This window comes from Pogona vitticeps, chromosome 1, assembly GCF_051106095.1.
Source record: "Pogona vitticeps strain Pit_001003342236 chromosome 1, PviZW2.1, whole genome shotgun sequence".
NCBI classification, from domain to species: Eukaryota; Metazoa; Chordata; class Lepidosauria; order Squamata; family Agamidae; genus Pogona; species Pogona vitticeps.
Window position 1 is genome coordinate 252622327 of NC_135783.1, and position 19668 is coordinate 252641994.

General features: G+C 39.8%; 1 protein-coding gene across 1 annotated transcript in view; it reads right to left on the reverse strand.

Moving 5' to 3' along the window:
• Positions 1 to 1119: 1119 nt before the first annotated feature.
• The window catches only part of CDHR5 (cadherin related family member 5), a 35092-nt gene continuing 16543 nt past the window's right edge, over positions 1120 to 19668 (reverse strand). Inside the window, exons 10-15 of the mRNA XM_020784075.3 lie at positions 17748 to 17954; positions 16158 to 16274; positions 14385 to 14457; positions 13000 to 13926; positions 4848 to 4999; positions 1120 to 4144 (exon numbers count right to left, since the gene is read on the reverse strand). Coding sequence (XP_020639734.3) covers positions 3605 to 4144; positions 4848 to 4999; positions 13000 to 13926; positions 14385 to 14457; positions 16158 to 16274; positions 17748 to 17954 — 2016 coding nt within the window. The 3' untranslated portion in view covers positions 1120 to 3604. The remainder of the gene's footprint in view (positions 4145 to 4847; positions 5000 to 12999; positions 13927 to 14384; positions 14458 to 16157; positions 16275 to 17747; positions 17955 to 19668) is intronic.

Consider the following 19668-nt stretch of genomic DNA (forward strand, 5'->3'; position numbering starts at 1 on the left):
TTAAATATCATTTTTAAATGATGTAGGCACCCTTGAGTTCTTTTAAGGAGAAAAGCAGAGCTAAAATAATGTAAATAAATAATAAATAAATTACGGCTAGACTTTGTATAGGTGACTGTAGCGTTCAGCCCTGCCCTAAAGGCCAACAACAGCAAGCTGATGAGATGGGCCATGATTCTTCAGGACTTTGATTTTGAGGTACGTGTAATAAAAGGGACTCAAAATGGTGCTGCTGATGCCCTCTCAAGAAGACCCGAAGATTAAAGAAGGAAGAAAAGGACTATGGTTTAATGGTGTAAGCAATAAAATGTGTATGTACATAATGTTGAATGTTATATGCTTTGTTCAGAGGAAATTGCATGTAAGTATTTTTAAATGTTGTCGTAAGTTTTATGATATTGTTGGGTTGATGTAGATTGTATTGCTCCTCGGTGTTCATGAGGGTAAAGCACCATAGCTTTTCCCCCATGAAACAACTTGTTAAGGGGGGAGGTATGTAGCGTTCAGCCCTGCCCTCACCTGTCCGTCACAGCTGGGCAGTGGAACAGCAGCCAATGAGGGGACAGAAGGTGGTGCTAAAGGGGGAGGAGCTGGGATATAAAGGAGTGTGTATAGGGTTTGAGAGAGGTTTTTTGGAGGGTTTTGAGATCTGTGAAAGATTAGTGTGTCTGTGGGCCTGTGAGCCAAAAGTCAGTGAGAGAAGAGTCTGTGTGTGTCAGCAATTGAGAGCCTTTGATTAACTACTTGTGATTTACCCTTTTTAATTTGTTATTCAAATAAACACATTTTGGTTTTAAACAACACTTGTCTTCTTAAATATTGGATACTATTGGTGGCAGCAACTGAGTAGGGAGAGTGAGCCCTTCTGAAGGCCTGAGACAATAGAGGCTTCAGCGTGCTCGCTACAGTGACAAAAATGGTTTACAAGATTTTTCCTCACCATTTTTTTTTAAATTTACATCTATATATTTAGAAGACTGATAATGCAGTTTGTAGGGGATTTGTATGCAACTGGTCTAGCAAGTATAAAAACTATGTATCATAACATGTGCCACGCAATACTGTATGGGAAAATTCATTCATCATAATTGACTTCAATATTAACATTAATATTAACAGTTAACATTATTGGAGGCCTTTATTAAAGATAGCAGTTCTTTTTAAAAATGCACCAACAAATAGGTATCACATTATGGTTTTATCTTTCTAAATAATTATTATAGAACATGTACGTTAAGTAACCAATATGATTAAATGTTAATAAATCTCCCTCTCTCTAACTGGCATCTCTGATCTCCCTCTCTCTAACTGGCATCTCTGATCCATCTTGCATAAAATATATTAATCTTTTGTCTTCCTTCTTCAATTCAAACACAATTTGTCAACTTTGCTTTTGAGACACATTATTTATCCATACTTTGATCACCAAATATCTTGTCTACAATATTTCTCATATTGTTTTCCTGTTGTCCCAATTGTATTAAAGCTCAAGTCCCAAACCTTAAAAAACAAGCAAGGGTCTTCAACATAAGTGAGTAAGAAAACCATAGAATCTATTATTCATTAGCTTTTTTTCATTTCTTCTCTGTTATCAATAATTCTTAGCTAAAGGAGAATCAATTATGCAGTTGGACAAAATATTTTTCTTTTTGTCACCACCATCAGTTATTGCTGTTCTTAATCACCTTATTTTTTATGTAAGTCACCTTGGCGGCATCAGAGTATATAACTATATTATTATTTTGAAGCTGTTCTCTTGCAAATGTGCACATATAGAGTGGTAATGTGTTAATTTAATATCAATCTTTAAGTGTGTTTTTTTAGTCAAAAAAGAATTGCTTAGTATGTCTCTTGATGTTAACAGAAGCGAATGCATGACTTTGACTTTTATGTTAAAAGCTGGAAACCAAGTATTACTTAACAAAAAGATAATAGAAGGGCAGCCAAAACTGTATGGTGCTAAAAAAAAATGCTGACTAGACTCCCATGATATTTGCTTAAAGTTTGTGTATCTTGTCACAGCTAACTGATGAGCTAGCATTGCACATCTTGATTGTGCTCTTGGAAGCATGACCAAACAGATGACTGAATTGCATCCTAGTACCTCATCAATTTCCATGTGAGCAAGAGAACTCTTGAAATTTGCCACGGCTAATTGAATGCCAAGCATATGCCAGAATGTAACTGGCCATGCAGTTCTGCATGTGACTGGTATGCAACTGGCACCTCATCAATTAGCCGTGGCAACTTCCACTATCTCGCTTGCTTGAGTGTTTAACTATCCAATAAGATTCTATCTATGGTCAACTATTTTTTAACACTTAATCACACATTTAGGCTGTAATCTTGCATTCATTTATTTGGGAATACATGCCATAAATTGGGCTTTACTTGTGAACACACACATATCAGATTGAGTTGCCAACTTCATACAAAGGCATATAAAATGTTTTGGTGCATCCCCCCCCCCAAAAAAATTACATATGATTTACAGTAGATGCAAAGCCTTTTTGATATGTATACTCTCATAGTTTTTAGCTGTCTACTATGAGATATCATAATTAATCCACTTTTACAGATGGGCAGTTTGTGGTTGAGGGAATTAAACAGATTCAAGGCCATTGGGTACAGCCATAGCTGAACTGGAAGGAACCCTTTACTCTCAGCTCCAAGTTTATCCACCGGACCATAATGGTGATGTTCTCATATGATTAAACACTGGTGAAGAAACCAGTTGACTTACTTTGGGCCTATTTATTTGATACAAATAGTTTGTCACTAGAAGGCATTGTTTAAGAGCAGATTGTGTGTGCCTGGGATATCAGAAAGTTTTATCATGTCTCATAAGGTGTAAATGAGTTTTCTTGCTTTATAACTAATCTACAGATCATAAGGATGTTCTTCATTTGTAAATCTGACTTCTGAGACATGAAAGACTGCCTCAATCATTTCTTTTGGATACAGGTTTAAGTGATTTCAGCTGTAATTATGGGATATATCTGATGTATAGCTTGTTTCTCTCTTTCTCCTTGTTTAACACACTTGTAAACAGCATCCTAGCTTTACTCCTTGAACAGCTTCTACCAAAACTAATTTACTCTAAGACAATACTTCCAGCTGATGAGTTCTGCTGTTGATGGAAAAATCTGATCTCTGTTGGTCCAAAACTAACAGAAGCAGCACAGAAAAATAGTCACCACCCAGCCATTATTGCTTACAATGTCTGTGATAAAAATATTTCTCCTGTGAGTCACTTCTTGCTATGTGTGAAAGATGTATCTGTTAAATTTCTCCTTGAGGCACTTGAATGCCTCTCCCCACCCACCATTGCATTGGTTCTGAACAAACTACACTACAATGATAAGTGTACTGATTATAAGGACGTCTTAAAGCCTGTTTTCTGTCAGTTTTCTTCCCGGGGAGGGCATGATTTGTGCCCAGAGCACGAAGCTGTACATTTTCCTTCTTGATGAATTCTACCCATCCCTTTGGCCAGAATAGCACAGTTCGGCAAACAGCTGTAGAAACCTAATCAAGAAGTTATGTTAAAAACACATCCCTCTTAAAAAGTATCTTGGAAAGGCCGTTTCACTTTTTGCCAACTTTAGAAATAAATGTCACTTGCTTCTCCGTCTTCTAGAACGTCGTTGATGGTTTCTGGCAGCTGAGCTCTTCCCATTACAACGGACACATCGCTGCCACCTCTGCCACTATCGTTATCTTCATCATCATCATCATCATCACCACTACCATCCCTGTCGTCAGCGTTGTCACTGTCACTCTCATTCCTCCTCTGTTCTACCTCACTGTCTTCATCAATCACCACAACATCATCTTTAGCTTCTGGGTCGATGTCTTTTTTAAACCAGACTGCCTTGTAGCCATCATCCGCCACCCGCCTCTCCTTTGTGAGGATGGACCTCACTTCTTTTTCATTATCCAGGCCCTCGTTCTCTTCTTCAGTCTCCGCAATGGCTTCAGGAGCACTTGAGGTGTGGCTGCTTTCTTCTGGGTCCTCTGGAGGAGATGGGGGTCCCGGGTTGTCACCCGCCACCTTAGCACTCAGAGGCAGCTTGTCGTCTTTTCTGTCTGAGTTCAGTTTTTCATCATGTCCAAACATGGCATTGGAAAAGCCTTGCACAGACTGCAAAAGAGAGACACAAATTTATACAGTTGCAGAAAAAAGGGAAGGGACTGAGATCGGAGCTTAGAAGAATTCCTTTGGGGGCAAAACTGCCAGATTGCAGGAATTTGTAAACAAACTCTTCCAAGCTTGGATACAGATATGCACAGCATGATCACCTGGATGTTCATTATGTTCATAACAACTATGAATTAGTGTAAGCAATAATTTCTGAGATACACAGGTTACTGGAGTTTATTTCTCCTCTCAGTTTGGATGTCACAGAATACCCTCAGGAAGGCTCCAACCTGGCCTGTGATCAAGGCCATAAACAAACAGGATGTGTGGGAAGGAACGAGGCTCAGGTTTCTGCCATTTTAATTTGGAAAACCAGGGAGAAAATGCTGGCACTTTGGGTGCGACAAAACTAATGCCACATTATAGCAGCGATGGTTCACATCAACCCTTTCTGGGACATCAGCACATCACCTTGCAATGTCAAGGAAATGCAATAGTTTGTAAAGCAGTGGTTTTCCTGGTGTTGTGATGACCCCAATGCATTAAAAAGGCTAATACAGCCCCACGCCCATCATTGCAACAGTGCAAAATGGAAGCCAGCATAAAATTTAATATAAATCCATACACTGCTTTTCTTTGTATCAAGACCACTCTTTGGCGTTGCATGGGCTGCCTCAAGATGAAAGCATGGCAAATGCCCCCTTACTTTGCTGTTGTCTTCTCCAGGTGTATGCTTCATTTTGTAGTACTTGTAGGAAATCACTCCAAGCAGCACGACGGCAATGACCAGTAAACTCCCCAAAGTTCCACCCAGAGCAGCCATGTTTCTCACATATTCATCATATGGAACAGTGCCACCTGCAGAGAGCATAAAATACATCTTACGTGCCTTGACATTCCATCCAATAAGAGCTGCTTCAGCTGCTCTATAGCAGTTCCAGAAGAATCCTAACTTAAATCATTATAAAAAGAACACCAGCTCCTGCTCCTGGACAGCCTTTTACACTAGCTTGGCATTCAGAAGTGTATTAAATGACACACATCCATAAAGTGAAACTATTACTTGCACATTAATTGCAATTATATTTGTGTTCATGGATCTCTTATATAACTTGCTATGGCAGATACTTCCCTTTTGCGGGTGTGAGTCTCTGTTAACAATCAGGAGAATGATCAGATATGTGATCATCCTCCTTAGGACCTGTCCACCCTAAGCATTTGTTCAACTGTCTTTGCACTCGTGATACTGGTACTGCATCCCAATAACCACATGACAGAAGGCTGAAAGCAATGTCAATCGGGTCAAAGCAGGACAAAAAACAAAACAGAACAAAATCCCACCTTGCTTTCAGTCCTTTTTATGCCACATTGGGTAGTGGTGTATTTTTGTTCTGTTTTTCTCCCCTTTTTGCTCCAGCAGAGGATCACCTGGTATGAACTCCAGTATCCTGTTGATGCATGCTGATCTGTACACTTTATGGGTGTGTGTCACTTGATCATGTTTCCTTATGGGTGTTTTTTCTGCTGGTCAATCTCTACCCCTCCATGCCTTAACTGTCAGTCCTGTGTGGTTTCCTTGGGACACCAGCTGTTCCTGGGTCTGGGCATTGTAATTTTTAACAATTTTTAATGCTGTCAATTTTGCACCATAAGACAAAAATGAAAACTAAAAATGAAAAAGTTAAGAGAAACCATGAAGGTTTTAGAATGGTGGATAGGTAAAAACAAGAATGGAATAAAAGCAAGATTGGGGTATGCAGGGACAAAGCAAAAATACTAGTTAGTGGATTCTGTTTTTCTATTTTTACAAAATGGTACTGGTTTTGAATTTGACCCAACTCCAGGAGGGAGTAGAAGACAAGAGGGCCTGGCGTGTTCTGGTCCATGGGGTCATGAAGAGTCAGACACAATTTAACAGCTAATCAACAACAACCACTTTTGTATACCATAGTACAAAAGTAAAAAATCAAAAATGACAAACATTAACACTAAAAAGCACTGAGACAAACCTGACAGTTTGGTGGACAATCTATACTGAGAAATGCAGCTGGAAAGTGTGTATAGGTTGGTTCTGCTGGATCTATTGACAGTCTTTGATAACATCTACTATCACATGGGGTCATAAAGAGTCGGACGCGACTTAACGACTAAACAAAAACAACTATCACATTCTTCTGGGTTGCCTCTCTGGAATGGGACATGGACACACTGTTTATTGGTGGCTGTGGTCCATCCTAGAGGAGCAAGTTCACAAGATGGCACTGGAGGATTCCTATTCATGGCCACTGAGCTGCGGGGGGCGGTCTCTTCACAGCTCTTATCATGTCCCTGATGCAATTTAATATATAAATGAAATCACTGGGAGACTTTGCTTGGTGTTTGAAATTCATTGCTACCAGAATGTTGTTCCTCCTTTCCACATAAAGAAACTATTTGGAAATAAGTTTTTAGGATCAGGAAATGTATTCCAGAACTTTTTCTGGAGATGGAAAATCTTACAGATTGTATGTCTTTCTACAGTTAGCAGGACAATAGCTCTGATGCGAGCCAACATTTATACAAAGCTTAGAGCCCAAAGGAGAATGGAAAAGATCAATAACTACAGAACTAACTTTTAGGTTGGTTACACATCATAGCCTTTTAGCATGACTGATGCATTGCTTTGCTGGCATTCTCAAAACTGGCTTTTCCCTCTTTCTGAACTCAAATCACATAAACATTAGACAGCGAGACATTCTACAGAAAAAGGCATATAAAGTATACATTTTGACATTTTAAAGATATCAACTTTTGTGTTGATGCTTTTGAAATAAAACTTTGTGTCAATGCTTTTAAGATAAGAAGAGTTAATTTATTATATGACAATATGTAGGGAGCAAAGATGGGGAGGCAACAGCCTCAGCTCCCCCCACCCCATCCCTTTAGGAGGCCTCTTTGGATAAAATATACTGTATGAAGTTTTCATTCCCCTTCTTTCCCTGTTTTCCAGTTTCCTTCGTAAAATAGAAGCCAAACTATCCCAGGTCTTTGAAACAGCCCAGTGACTGCTGAACTGCTCAGAACTGACCAGCTGTGCTTTGCCTTCACATATCCATCCCACTCAAATTGCAAGCCAGGGCTTTCTTGCTTGCCCATGGAATTTCCACTTCCTCATTTCACACTTCACATCCTTGTGCCCTCACTATCAGGCAATCTCCTGTTTTATGGTATTAATATAAATGTGCCAACCATCAATGTCGTATCTATAATCGCTGGCATTATGGACTTTGATTATTGCTTGCAAGTTTTGAAAATTCCCGAGTTTATCATTAACACAGGACAAAATGACATTTGCCTCCACAAAAAGGATCAACACCACAAGTAGAGAGGATTCTAATAAGGCACAAAATTACTGAATCACCCATCTCTAATACTTTGTGGCTTAAGCCCTAGTGACAAGATACCTATGCACATCTTTTTCTGTCCAGAGTCAATACTGACAGGTTAGATAAACCAAGGATCTTGACAGTAATGTGCCTTCAACTGAAGTGACCGTGGGCCTGTTTTATAGAGGACAGTCCACTTGTTGAAAGGTTATCCAGTCGGAGTCCAAATTAAAGATCAACAAGTGTTAGAAAAAGGATTGAGAGTTGTTCACTGTGCTTAAGTGAAAAACCATCTTCTAATAGTCTCTAGATGTCTATCTAATTTAAAGAGTTTGATGAGGGGAGTTGTCCTTTTTGGGGGGACATTTTGTCTCCTCATTGGAACTGCAAAAGCAGTTACTGTCAAGAGCCTAAAGGCTCAGCTAAATATTCACCCAGTTTGGTAAAACAAAATAGCAACAACAAGAAAACCTCCCATCAACTTTTAGAGGACTGACTCTAAACCCAGCTGCACTCATGCACTCACTCCGGGTTTGGGGGGGGGCAAGTTCAGTACTATTGTTTGTTTTCTCTGTCATCTCTTAAAAGCCACATTAAATGTCTTCCTTTAAGTGGCAATCAAATGCACACCAAGATTACATGAAGACTTTTATTAGTAGTAGGATGATTGCAATAAGTTTGTATGGAACTTCAAAACACATTGTAGTCCTTCGCAGGTGAGTCCCCTGATACTACGCATTGGAAACATGGATGATAGCAGCTATAAATAGAAGCAAATATTAGATTCAAGGCCATTCCTGACACATTGTTCTCCCTTCATGGTGTACTCAAACCAACTCCCATCTGAACAATAATCCAGCCCTACATAATGGACGGACAGCTTGCTTTGCTGTGCTTGGAACACCAGTGCATCCTTATAGAATCATAGGGATATTTACTCAGAAGTAAGTTCCCTTGTGTTCAGTGGAGCTTACTCCCAAGAAGGTGCACACAGAATTGCCGCTTTAACTACTTTTCGGGGAAAGGTATTTGGTATAATCCTCAACCTATTTACTCAGAGGCCAGTCCTGGTGTAGTAGCATAGTACTTGCCGGCTGAATTAAGTGTTCCATCCCATTCAAACATCTCTGAGCCTGCAACACTTCCAACCCAGCATTATGCGTGCTTTTCTAACTGGTTCCCCCTCTCTCTTTCCCCCTTGCTGTCTGCATAGCTATCAGCTTGGAAGGAAATATATGATTGTACAGATTTGGTGGAAGGAAGGCAGCTAGGTTATGTGTAGCTACAGCAAGACAAGGCAGCTGGGTTCATACTCAGAGATATTTCACTTATACTCAAGGATAGTGGGAATGTATGCCGCCCCTCATATGCTGCTGTATCACAGCTCCCATTATCCCTTGCCCCTGGTTTTGCTTGCTAGGGCTGTTGGGAACAGCAATCCAAAAGCTGCTATCTAGCGACTTCCACAGGGCCACAAACTCATAATCCTGAATGGAAGAGGGATGGAAAAGACAAACAAACAAATAAATAAAGAATAGTGTAATCATTTGTTGTTTTTAGCTGTTAATATTGTTTCTTTCCATGCTTTAAGCTGCCTTGGGTTATTTTTTTAAGGAGAAAGGCAGCATAAAAAATGGCCTGAATCCAACTGGTAGTCTCAACAAGAAAAGTTTCAATTTACCAATAGGGTTTATGTATGCGATAACTATTGATTTAATAGGCCGACTATAGATTGGGAGTAGCAACAGGACAAAGGTCAAAGTTTTTTGTTTTTTATTTTAAGAACTGGTAGAGGAAAGGTGGTGGTCCTGCAGGTTAAACTGCAGAAGCCTCTGTGCTGCAAGATCAGAAGACCTGCAGTTGTAAGATCGAATCCACGTGACAGAGTGGGCCCCTGTCACTTGTCCCAGCTCCTGCCAACCTAGCAGTTTGAAAGCATGCAAAATGCCAGTAGATAAATAGGTACCACCACGGTGGGAAGGAAACAGCGTTCAGCGTCTAGTCGCGCTGGCCACGTGACCACAGAAACTGTCTTTGGAGAAATGCTAGCTCTATCGGTTGGAAACGGAGATGAGCACAGCCCCCTAGAGTCAGACACGACTGGACAAATTGTCAAGGGGAGCCTTTACCTTTACCTAGAGGAAAGGTTGTTCTGTGGAGGGGGACAACCATGATCTGGTTGTAAATATGCCTATAACAATCTGCTCTCCAAAATGCCGAGATTTGGAATGTTTGGAAAATAGGACATTGTAGTAATGATAAATATATATATAGGTATTTTTAGTAGCACATACATATTTTTATGCCTGTTATTTGCATCACAAGCCTGTCTCCTGAGCTTCATTCCCACATCACCTCTGAATTCCCTTGATTGTTATAATTATTTTCTATCTAGCTTTCTTATTCCTTAGCTTCAATTACCCTCTCATTCTGCCTTTAATTTCATTCGTCTTATTCCATGTTTTATTTATCATTCTCATATTTCTGGTTGCTCAATATTAACTTACATCTCCCTATAGGATTCAGATTAAACTTGTTTCTTGAACATACATATGCCTTTGTGCCATGCATCCTTCTTATCTTTCTGCCATCTCTTTTATCCTTCTTCTCTCTCTAAAAGTTTCTAGTCAAACTCCAAATCTCTTGGGTTTATCTGGCTTAAATCTTTTCCACATTGTCCCTTATCTCTGGATTTCTTACCTCCATATACTAAATGCTTTCTGTCTATCCCTGTCCTTTTTCCTGGTTCTCCAGGGAGGCTGCTGGAGGAAGGGACAGTTCACTCTTGTAAGTTTCGAGAGATATGAATCACAGTGTGGAAATGCTACTTTTAAAAAGTAAAAATTCTAGCAGTCCTTGCATGCTATTGCAAGCTCTGAATTCTGTGCAATAATTAGTAACAAATCTACTGTGAATATTTTTGGAAGTTTCTTTCATTGTTGGCCCCAGTTCATATATGAACAATGGCTTGTTGTTTCCACCACAGATAACACACAATGACATTATCACCTGGGCTTGTTTCACGTTGCGGTATGTCATGGGTTTTATTAACCATGGTTTGTTGCTTAATCCATTAATTGCACGACAGACAACTCAATACCCTATCACCCATTTCCCCCATTTCTGGCTTGCTTCTTTTTCTCTTGACTCCTTTTTAGCTCTTGTTTCAGAGCAAGGGACAAATCACATTTACAAGTCTGAGTGTCATAACAAGCCATGTTTTAAATAAACAATGGATTCTGGTAAGGGCTTGCTAGAAGCATCAGGCTTGCCAATTGCCACAAACTAAATGAAACTCTGGACTTGCATGGTGAAATTGTGGGTTAGCATGACTTTTCTTGATATTTAACTGCTGTGTGAGCAGATGTGTGCTGAAAATTTTCAGTTTAACTCAGCTTATGAGGGATGTCAATGAAAGGGGTTCCAGAAAACAAATCTCTCTTGAGTTTAGGGAAAAAGTAAAGGTAAAGGTAAAGGTTCCCCTTGACAATTTTTGTCCAGTCGTGTCCGACTCTAGGGGGCGGCGCTCATCCCGCTCTTCAAGCCATAGAGCAGTGGTTCTTAACGTGGGCGATAATGCCCCCCAGGGGGCAATTTCATTTTTAAGGGGGGCAGTAGAATGAAAAGAGGCAGCGTGGGGGCGCTGGAGCTGAAGGGGGGGCGGTAGGGGGGCACTGGAGCAAGCCAAACCTGTGAAGATGGCTGCAGCCTTTTTACAGTGTGCATGAATATATATTTTCCTCCAATCTTAATTTAGTTTCAGAGTTTTTGTCTTGAAATTTTTAATTCCTGCATTGTGGTTTGTTTTTATGCCCTTTTTATATTTCTTTTTGCGTCTTAAAATTCACTTGCAACTAAATCATTAAATGTTACTTTTTTGGGGCATTTCATTCTCTTGGAATTGAATTTTGTTTTCAGGGCTCATTGGATTTAAGTGTCTAAATAAATAAATAAATAAATAAATAAATAAATAAATAAATAAATAAATAAATAAATAAATAAATAAATAAATAAATAAATAAATAAATAAATAAATAAATAAGATATCATCACCGTGGGGAGGGGGGCGATGATAACTTCCTCAATGGCTCAAGGGGGCATTTCTATCAAAAAGGTTAAGAACCACTGCCATAGAGCCAGCGTTTTGTCCGAAGACAATCTTTCCGTGGTCACATGGCCAGTGTGATTTAGACACGGAACGCTGTTTACCTTCCCACCGAGGTGGTCCCTATTTATCTACTCGCATTTGCATGCTTTCGAACTGCTAGGTTGGCAGGGAGCTGGGACAGGCGACGGGGGCTCATTCTGTCAGGTTAATGGAAAGTCTGGAGAATTTGTACGGAAAGTCTACAGCTGGTAAAGATCAGTATATTGACTGCCACTTTCCAATTCAGTGCCTCCTCACAAGTTAATGCAGCATTGTCATGGGACGATTGATGATGGATGACACCTAAGTACTGAAAAACATATGTAAAGATTACTTTATATTGGATATATACATTAAAATGGAGGTTTATGTATTAGGTCTTGAAAATTAAAATGAACCTCCCAAGCAGGCCAGCTAAGAATGCTAACCCTAAGAGAGGTCTGGATGGAGAAGGTGAGAAACCAGGCCTTCTCAGAAGTTGCTCCTCCGCTGTGGAATGAACTCCCTCCTGTAATATGTCTGGCCCCTTCACTGGTGATTTTTTTAAAAGTTACTTAAAAACTTTGCTATTCAGGCAGGCATTCCAAAATATTATATCTGTGGACTCAGTTGAATTTGTTTAGCCTCAACATAAATATGTCCAGTGTTTTAAATGTTTTTATATAATTGCATTTTAATGCACTTTGGTGGTACCATTTTTGTATTTTATTATTTTCTATTTGCTGTATGTCAAATTATTATTTTGCTGCATGTCAAATTATTATTTTGCTGTATGTCAAATTATTATTTTCTTTTTGCTGTAGGTCAAAGTGATAATTAATTATGCTGTTGGATGTTGTGTTGTAAAGTGCACAGATGGGCAATATAAATAAATAAATAAATAAATAAATAAATAAATAAATAAATAAATAAATAAATAAATAAATAAATAAATAAAAATAAATAAATAAATAAAGGAAGAAAGGAAGGAAGGAAGGAAGGAAGGAAGGAAGGAAGGAAGGAAGGAAGGAAGGAAGGAAAGCCAGAATTCCATTGATTGACTAAGTCGGAGTTAAGTGTAGGGCATTAATTACAGGAGCAAATGGCCTTTGGTTAACAAGTTGGTACTTGTATCCCTTGTCATGCACCAGCTTGCACACTGAGGGACAGAAACAGCAACTTGTTAACAAGCAGCAATTTGCCCCTGCAGTTCATGCCACTGCAGTTATACTGGTTTAATTCACCAACATGATTCTGTCCATCAGCTCAGAATCTGGTCAGAATTATGAGTGATGTTGATAATGCTATTTTGGGAAGAAGTCAGGGAAGCAGAATAGGCAGTCCTACTTGATATATCATAGATATACCTGTTATGGAAGATGTCTCATTCTGATTTGTCCCAACAGTAGACTGTGTTTTATGACTTGTAGTTGGATTTTCATCTGGTGTGGGAGATTTCGTGGTTTGAATTTCAGAAGAAGACAGTGAAGTAAAGGAGACAGTTCTACTGGGTGTCGTAGATAAACCTGTTGTGGAAGGCCTAGTGGTTCCAGACTGAAATGTCTGAGCAGTAGACTTTGTATTACGACTTGTAGTTGGTATGGGAGATTTGGTGGTTCGAGTTTCAGAAGAAGACAGTGAAGTAAAAGAGACAGTTCTACTGGATGTCGTAGATAAACCTATTGTGGAAGGCCTAGTGGTTCCAGACTGAAATGTCTGAGCTGTAGACTGCGTATTACGACTTGTAGTTGGTATGGGAGATTTGGTGGTTCGAGTTTCAGAAGAAGACAGTGAAGTAGAATGAGCAGTTCCACTTGCTGTCCCAGATACAATTGTTGAAGAAGAGTTGGTGGTTCCAGATTGAGAAGGCTGAGCAGTAGACTTAATAGTCCCAGTGGTTGGCTTCACAACTGGTGGTAGTTGGCTTATACCTGTTATGGGAGAAGTGGTTGTCTGAGGTTGTGATGTGTTAACTGTGATGATGGGAAGTTTCATAGTAGTTATAAATGGAGAGATAACTGAGCCAGATGTAACTGTCAAAGGCTTCCCTGTAGTTCCCATAATGTCTGCAGTTTTGGTTGTAACTGTAAGAGGTGTTGTGGACTTTGTAGACCCAGAAGAAGCTATAGGCAGCGTACTGTTTATCCCAGGTGGTAAACTGGAGGATGAACTTGAAGGCCTTGAAGTAGTTGTCCCTGTCCCTTTGTTGGCAGAGAAGGCAGTAGTGGAGGAGATGGAGGAGGTGATGGTGGCAGTGGTGGTGGTTGATGTTGTGGTAGCTGGAGTGGTAGCAGCTGAAAACACATCAGGTGTTAGTAGTAGTCACGTTAATCTGTCATGCTTTTGCATTTAAAAGCCAAAACATTTACTGTATAGGAGGGACATCCAGGTTGGACAATTTGTAGCCATTACAAAAATAGGAAAAAATTGTAACTGCCCCCAATCTACAGAGGGCTTCTTGCTTGCAAATGTAGATGAAGGCAAAGGCTGGCACATGCCATTTTTCAGTGACAACAGACCCTTTGTCAAAATCTTAGGCTCTTCCCTTTTTTTGTTGTTGGGAAAAGGGGGAACTTGGTTTGTAATGAAGAAAATATTTTGGAAAGACAGATAGGGAATCGTCAAGCTTCCTACTGATCTTTACTAGTTGAGAATGAGACAAAGCCACTTTCCTCCCTGCCATACAGTACAAAATATTGTCTTTCATTTGTTATCTGCCCAGCATAAAATTACAAAAATATTCCCAACATACCTGCCAAAGGTGTGACATCAACAGCGATCACTGTGCTTGCCTCTTCCAGAGTCACTTTATCTTCAGCAATAGCCTGTGCAGATATGAAAGGAAATTTAACTGTTTACATGTGTGTTGAATTGACTCTTTTAAGAGTGTAACAAATTAGTGTTGACGTATTCACTTAGTGGTACATGTAATCATCCCATGTTCATCTGTATTGGGCTTTAGATTTGCATGGGACTGGCACTGCCCAGTTCAGGCCTGTTTACACTGCGGCCAATTGAACATACTGATGATCTATACAAATTTTCAGAACATACAGCTGATGTCTGCCTATGAAGACTCCTATACAACGTTCATATCCATTGCATGACTCACTCCACCAAGAGGTAGCCAGCAAGCAGGATTATAACCCAACTAAACTAGTATAACCAGAAGTACAGGTGCTTCTGATAATTTTGCTGAGAAAGAATTATCTTCCTCAAAACATACATTAATAGCTAAACTGAGTAACTCCAGTGTTTACTGAAAACATGATGAGACAAGTAATTGGAAACAGCAGTAACAGCTAGTAAAAGAAACACCACACTTACTTTGTATCTCCTGATTTTCTGGAACAGAATTTGCCAATGGCAATACTTCGGGGGGGGGGGGGGGGAAGAGTCAATAAAATAACCAACCAATAATTTCAAAGCCTCTAATGCTATTACAACTTTATTCAAATATATGGAATTATGGCCATCATGGATAATCTGTAGTAAATAATTTAGGAGTTGTCAACATTTTTTTAAAAAAAATAGGAGAGTAAAACATCACATACTAAATAGCTATGTGTATGGCCAATATATCACACCTACACTGTAGGATGTCAGAGACTAAGTATTAAAATTTGCAAAGTTAGTGGACAATAATACACCTTGCAAGCAGATGTCTGCTTCCACAATGGGACCTTCCCCTCCTTACTGCTTATGTTTATTTATTTGCTTATTTAAAACAGTTTACTGTGCCTTTCTCTTTAAAAAGGAGAACGTTCCTCTAAATCTACCCCAGCCTGTCACCAAATGAACTCAACTTAAGGGTGTGGGGGTACACAGGAGGGAATGTTTCTGTTCTGCTGGCCGTGCATTATTCTGGTAATAGGAGGAGTTAATTGGGTGCAACCACTTGTTACTAGAGTATGGAAATGTTATTTTTGGGGACTCAGAACGTTTGGGAGTCCCAGAATGTTTCAAACAGCATGGATGTGCTGGCAGGGGATTCTGGGAGCTATTGTCCTTTTTTAAAAAAAATAGGACATTCAAGCAGTGTTTAAAACACATACACACGGGTTGCCGTGCTGTTATGCAGACATTATAGAGCAAAGTTTAGTTTTAGTCAGGAGTCCGTTATCAAATGATGATAAGTTAGTGCCAGCTTTCAGAAATTTTTCTCCACTAGAATCTAGAATACACATGTACTGTGTATGAACAACTGCTTACATTTTAAGTTGGTTATGATCCTGATCAGAATGTTAAATGTTATCATGTGGTTTGCACATTATTTTCTCCAATTTAAATTATCCATAAGCCGTTTGGCCATCGTCTACTTTTTCAAATCTTCCCTGAGTCATGAAACTCACTGGTTGAATGTAGGTCAGTCAAACCCATGTAGTCTAGTCTGTATAGTCACTGGAATAATAAAATGGGGAAGAGAGGAGCCTTGAGCTTACTGGAGGAAACCAATACACCTAACCAATAAATACCACAAAATAAAACCAGGATGTCAACCATAATTTTAGGAAAGATGACCTACCCAAAGCATGACAGTGGAAGCTACCTTCAGAACTTCAGTGGTCAGGAGAAATCCATCTGAAGTGACTCTGAAAGCAGAGCTGTTTTGTATTTTGTATTGGATGTCAGGATTGAACCCCTGAAAATAATGAATAAAGATCTACTTTAGACATTAACCTGTGTACAAACTTCAGTAGGAAAGCTCTACTGCTGCCCAATCCATCCTCTGTAAGTACAATGCCCCAGTTTCCAATGTCCAAGGTATGGTCATAACTGGTTGTACTCATTGTGTCAATTATTGTAAATGCTTTCAAGCTGTCTCTTAACAATAGATCCACTTGTGTCAGCCTGCCCCTATTACGTCCTCCAATAATGTAACTGTGTAATAGGATATGCGCCTCTCTAATTCTTTCCAATCCTTATTCTGGTGTGCCTTTCAACACTGTTTAGGAGTAGAATACAATTAAATTCATATATTTGCCTTCACCCAGAAATCCTGAATTACCCCATTCCATTGGGGACCTCTACGCTCCCCAAAAGTAGACCAAAGAAAAAGCATTGTGGCACCTCGCAGAGGGACAGATTTATTTCAATGTGAGCTTTCAGATTACAATCCAGTTCTTCAGATGTCCTGGGAGATTTGTACTGAAAGCACCAGAAGGCTTTTCTTTCTCTGTTTGCTTCCCCGTGTGCTTTTGCTTTTGTTGAAACAAACCTACCATGGCTGCCTCTCTGAAAATCATTTATCTGTGTTTTTTTAGACAAGGTTCTAAACTGAACATTTAAAGACATTTTACAGAAACACTTATGAAAGAAAAATGTGTTTTAAAATCATAGCTGCATGTGTTTGTGTGTTATGTATATTGTAAAGTAAAGGTTCCCCTTGACATTTTTAGTCCAGTCGTGTCCGACTCTAGGGGGCGGTGCTCATCCCGTTTTTCAAGCCGTAGAGCCAGCGCTTGTCCGAAGACAGTTTCCATTGTCACGTGGCCAGCATGACTAGGAGCATCTTTTTACCTTCCCACCGAGGTGGTACCTGTTTATCTACTCACATTTACATACTTTCGAACTGCTAGGTTGGCGAGGAGCTGGGACAAAGTGACGGGAGCTCATTCCGTTGCGTGGATTCAATCTTACAACTGCTGGTCTTCTGACCTTTAGCCCGCAGCGCCACCACATCCCAATTATGTATAATGTACTTTTCACAAAACATTTTTCAAGATTTCTCTTGTCCATGCAAGAGATTCCTTTAACCATATCAAAATCAGATGAGTGCTCTTATTGTAACACACATACACACAGAAAATAAATCATATCACTGAAAGCAGAATTTCGAAAAGTCACAGAAAGCAGAGGCTGAAGAACCTGGCCATGCTGGCTGAGGCTGGGGGTGATGATTGGGAGCTGTATTTCCCCCCCCCCCCAAAAAAATATTTTCCAAGCTCTGACTGAAAAGAATCTAAAGTACATAACTTCCAATCCAACCCTCCATCCCCAAGTAAGAGTCTCCATACCCACATCAACTTCACTTGATAACCCCTTGTGACATCGTTCATGGTGTTATTCGTATCAGCTACTTTTGTGAGACTGACTGCATCTTTAAGTTGCTTACATGAGGTGGGAAGTCTTCATCAACTGCAAAGATCATGATGGGTACTGAAGGATTGCCAGCCTCCATGACTATACTGGAAACAGGTGACTGCACAGATATTGTTCCCGAGTAACTAGTGTTGAAGTAGGGTTTATGATAATTTCTATGCACAACCTCAATTTCCACTGTAGTTTGAGAATATCTAAATGGATTGTTTTCTTGGGATGCCTGGAAAGAATGAGAGAGGGGGGGGGGAGAGAGGCAACAAGTACCATCATTCTTCTTAAGGCCCAAACAGGAAAGAGAACAGCTCTTTTGAGTAGAGGCTTGAGAATGTAGGAGCAGAGGAGACGTTAGGGAATCTCAGGGTCTTGTGCTGCTGAATCTGATCCTTTGGACTTCCCCAGATGGCGATGAGAGCATCTTCTCCATGATACCACTGGTTTGGTGGTTTACCAGCTTTAGAACTGGTTTTCTCCCAATCCAAAATCTCAGAATATCTTTCCTAAGGTTAATTAATGGCAGCAAGAGTTTGAAATTAAAATATCCAGGTAGTGGTGGCTTGATCTCATTATTTTGCCTTTTGCCCAGTCAACCATTACAATGCTCCCCTAAGAACTTCGTTGGACAAAATCCTATTACTCAGGTATGCTGCTGGAATTGGCACCAGTTAAGGAGTCAACATTTGTATCCTTCATCATACATCAGCTGGACTCTCATAGGAATCTTATCAGAGCACATTTTCACCATGGAAGAGCACTCCTGCATAGGGACCCATTGCAAGAGAAGCTTCTTCCCATACAAGGAATCACATATTTCATGGACCTGATTTGGACTGATATTGTACAGTGTAAATACATTCTTATTAGTCAGTTTTTGGGAAAATGCCACCTGGAAGTAAATTGCTGCATTTCTCACAGCCTTCTGGCTGAATAACCATTTTTACTCTGTTACAGTGTTGTGGGAATTGCTTTTCCAAAAAGTTCTATGTCATATCTGAACACTCACAACAAAGAACAATGTAGCTATTTGCTTTGCATTGGGACTTTGCTATTTGGGAAATATTCTGCCGAGGTTCTGCTGAGTGGAAATTCCCACAACTGTGCTAGTGAAGGATAATGCAGACACAAATTTTTCTTGAAAAAATCTGCTCTATACTTGCACAATGGAAGCCTTTCTGCAAAGATCTCGATCTCATGTTATTATGCTGGGGAGACGCAGTAGGACTCTGGGTTTTACTGGTATTGTATATTTATTTGGTTGCATTCTTCACAGAGCTTGGGACAGTTACACTTTGGACTGCAGCTTCTAGAATGCCATATAATCTAAAACACAGTTTTTCTAGCTCTAATTTTCCACTGCAAGTTACCCTGAAAATCTTATTGTATGATAGTTTAGAAATGCAAATAAGAAATGCAAATGATATTGGTGGCAGTAACAGCAACAGTAACAGTAACAGTGATTAATTACACGTACTTACCTCGACAATCAATGCCAGGTGGTTGCTGCAACAGGCTCAGAAATGTAAGAATAGGAAATGACCACATTTTGGATGCCCTTTCAAAAGTATCTTTATGTATTATAATGGGAGGAGGCAACAGAACTGTCAGATGTTTCAGAAAAGAACTGCCCAGCAATTTCATGTGTATATATGCCAAGATAAATGTCAACAAGGCATACCTCCAGTTCCACACATGAACGCTTGGTAGCACAGTAGGATTCAGCTCTGGACAAGCAGTTGAATGCAGCTTCAACACCGGCTGTGGGACAGTGCTCATAGCCACTGTGTCCACCATTATATTTAAGGGGTGCAGGTTGGATCTCACAGAACATGTAGCTCTATTCTCCAGCATACGGGACAGCCACTTCGTCACCTTGCTACCCAAGGCAACCACCTCAGTCTGCTTAATGGTAGAGCTATATTGAGTGAAATATTGCATCC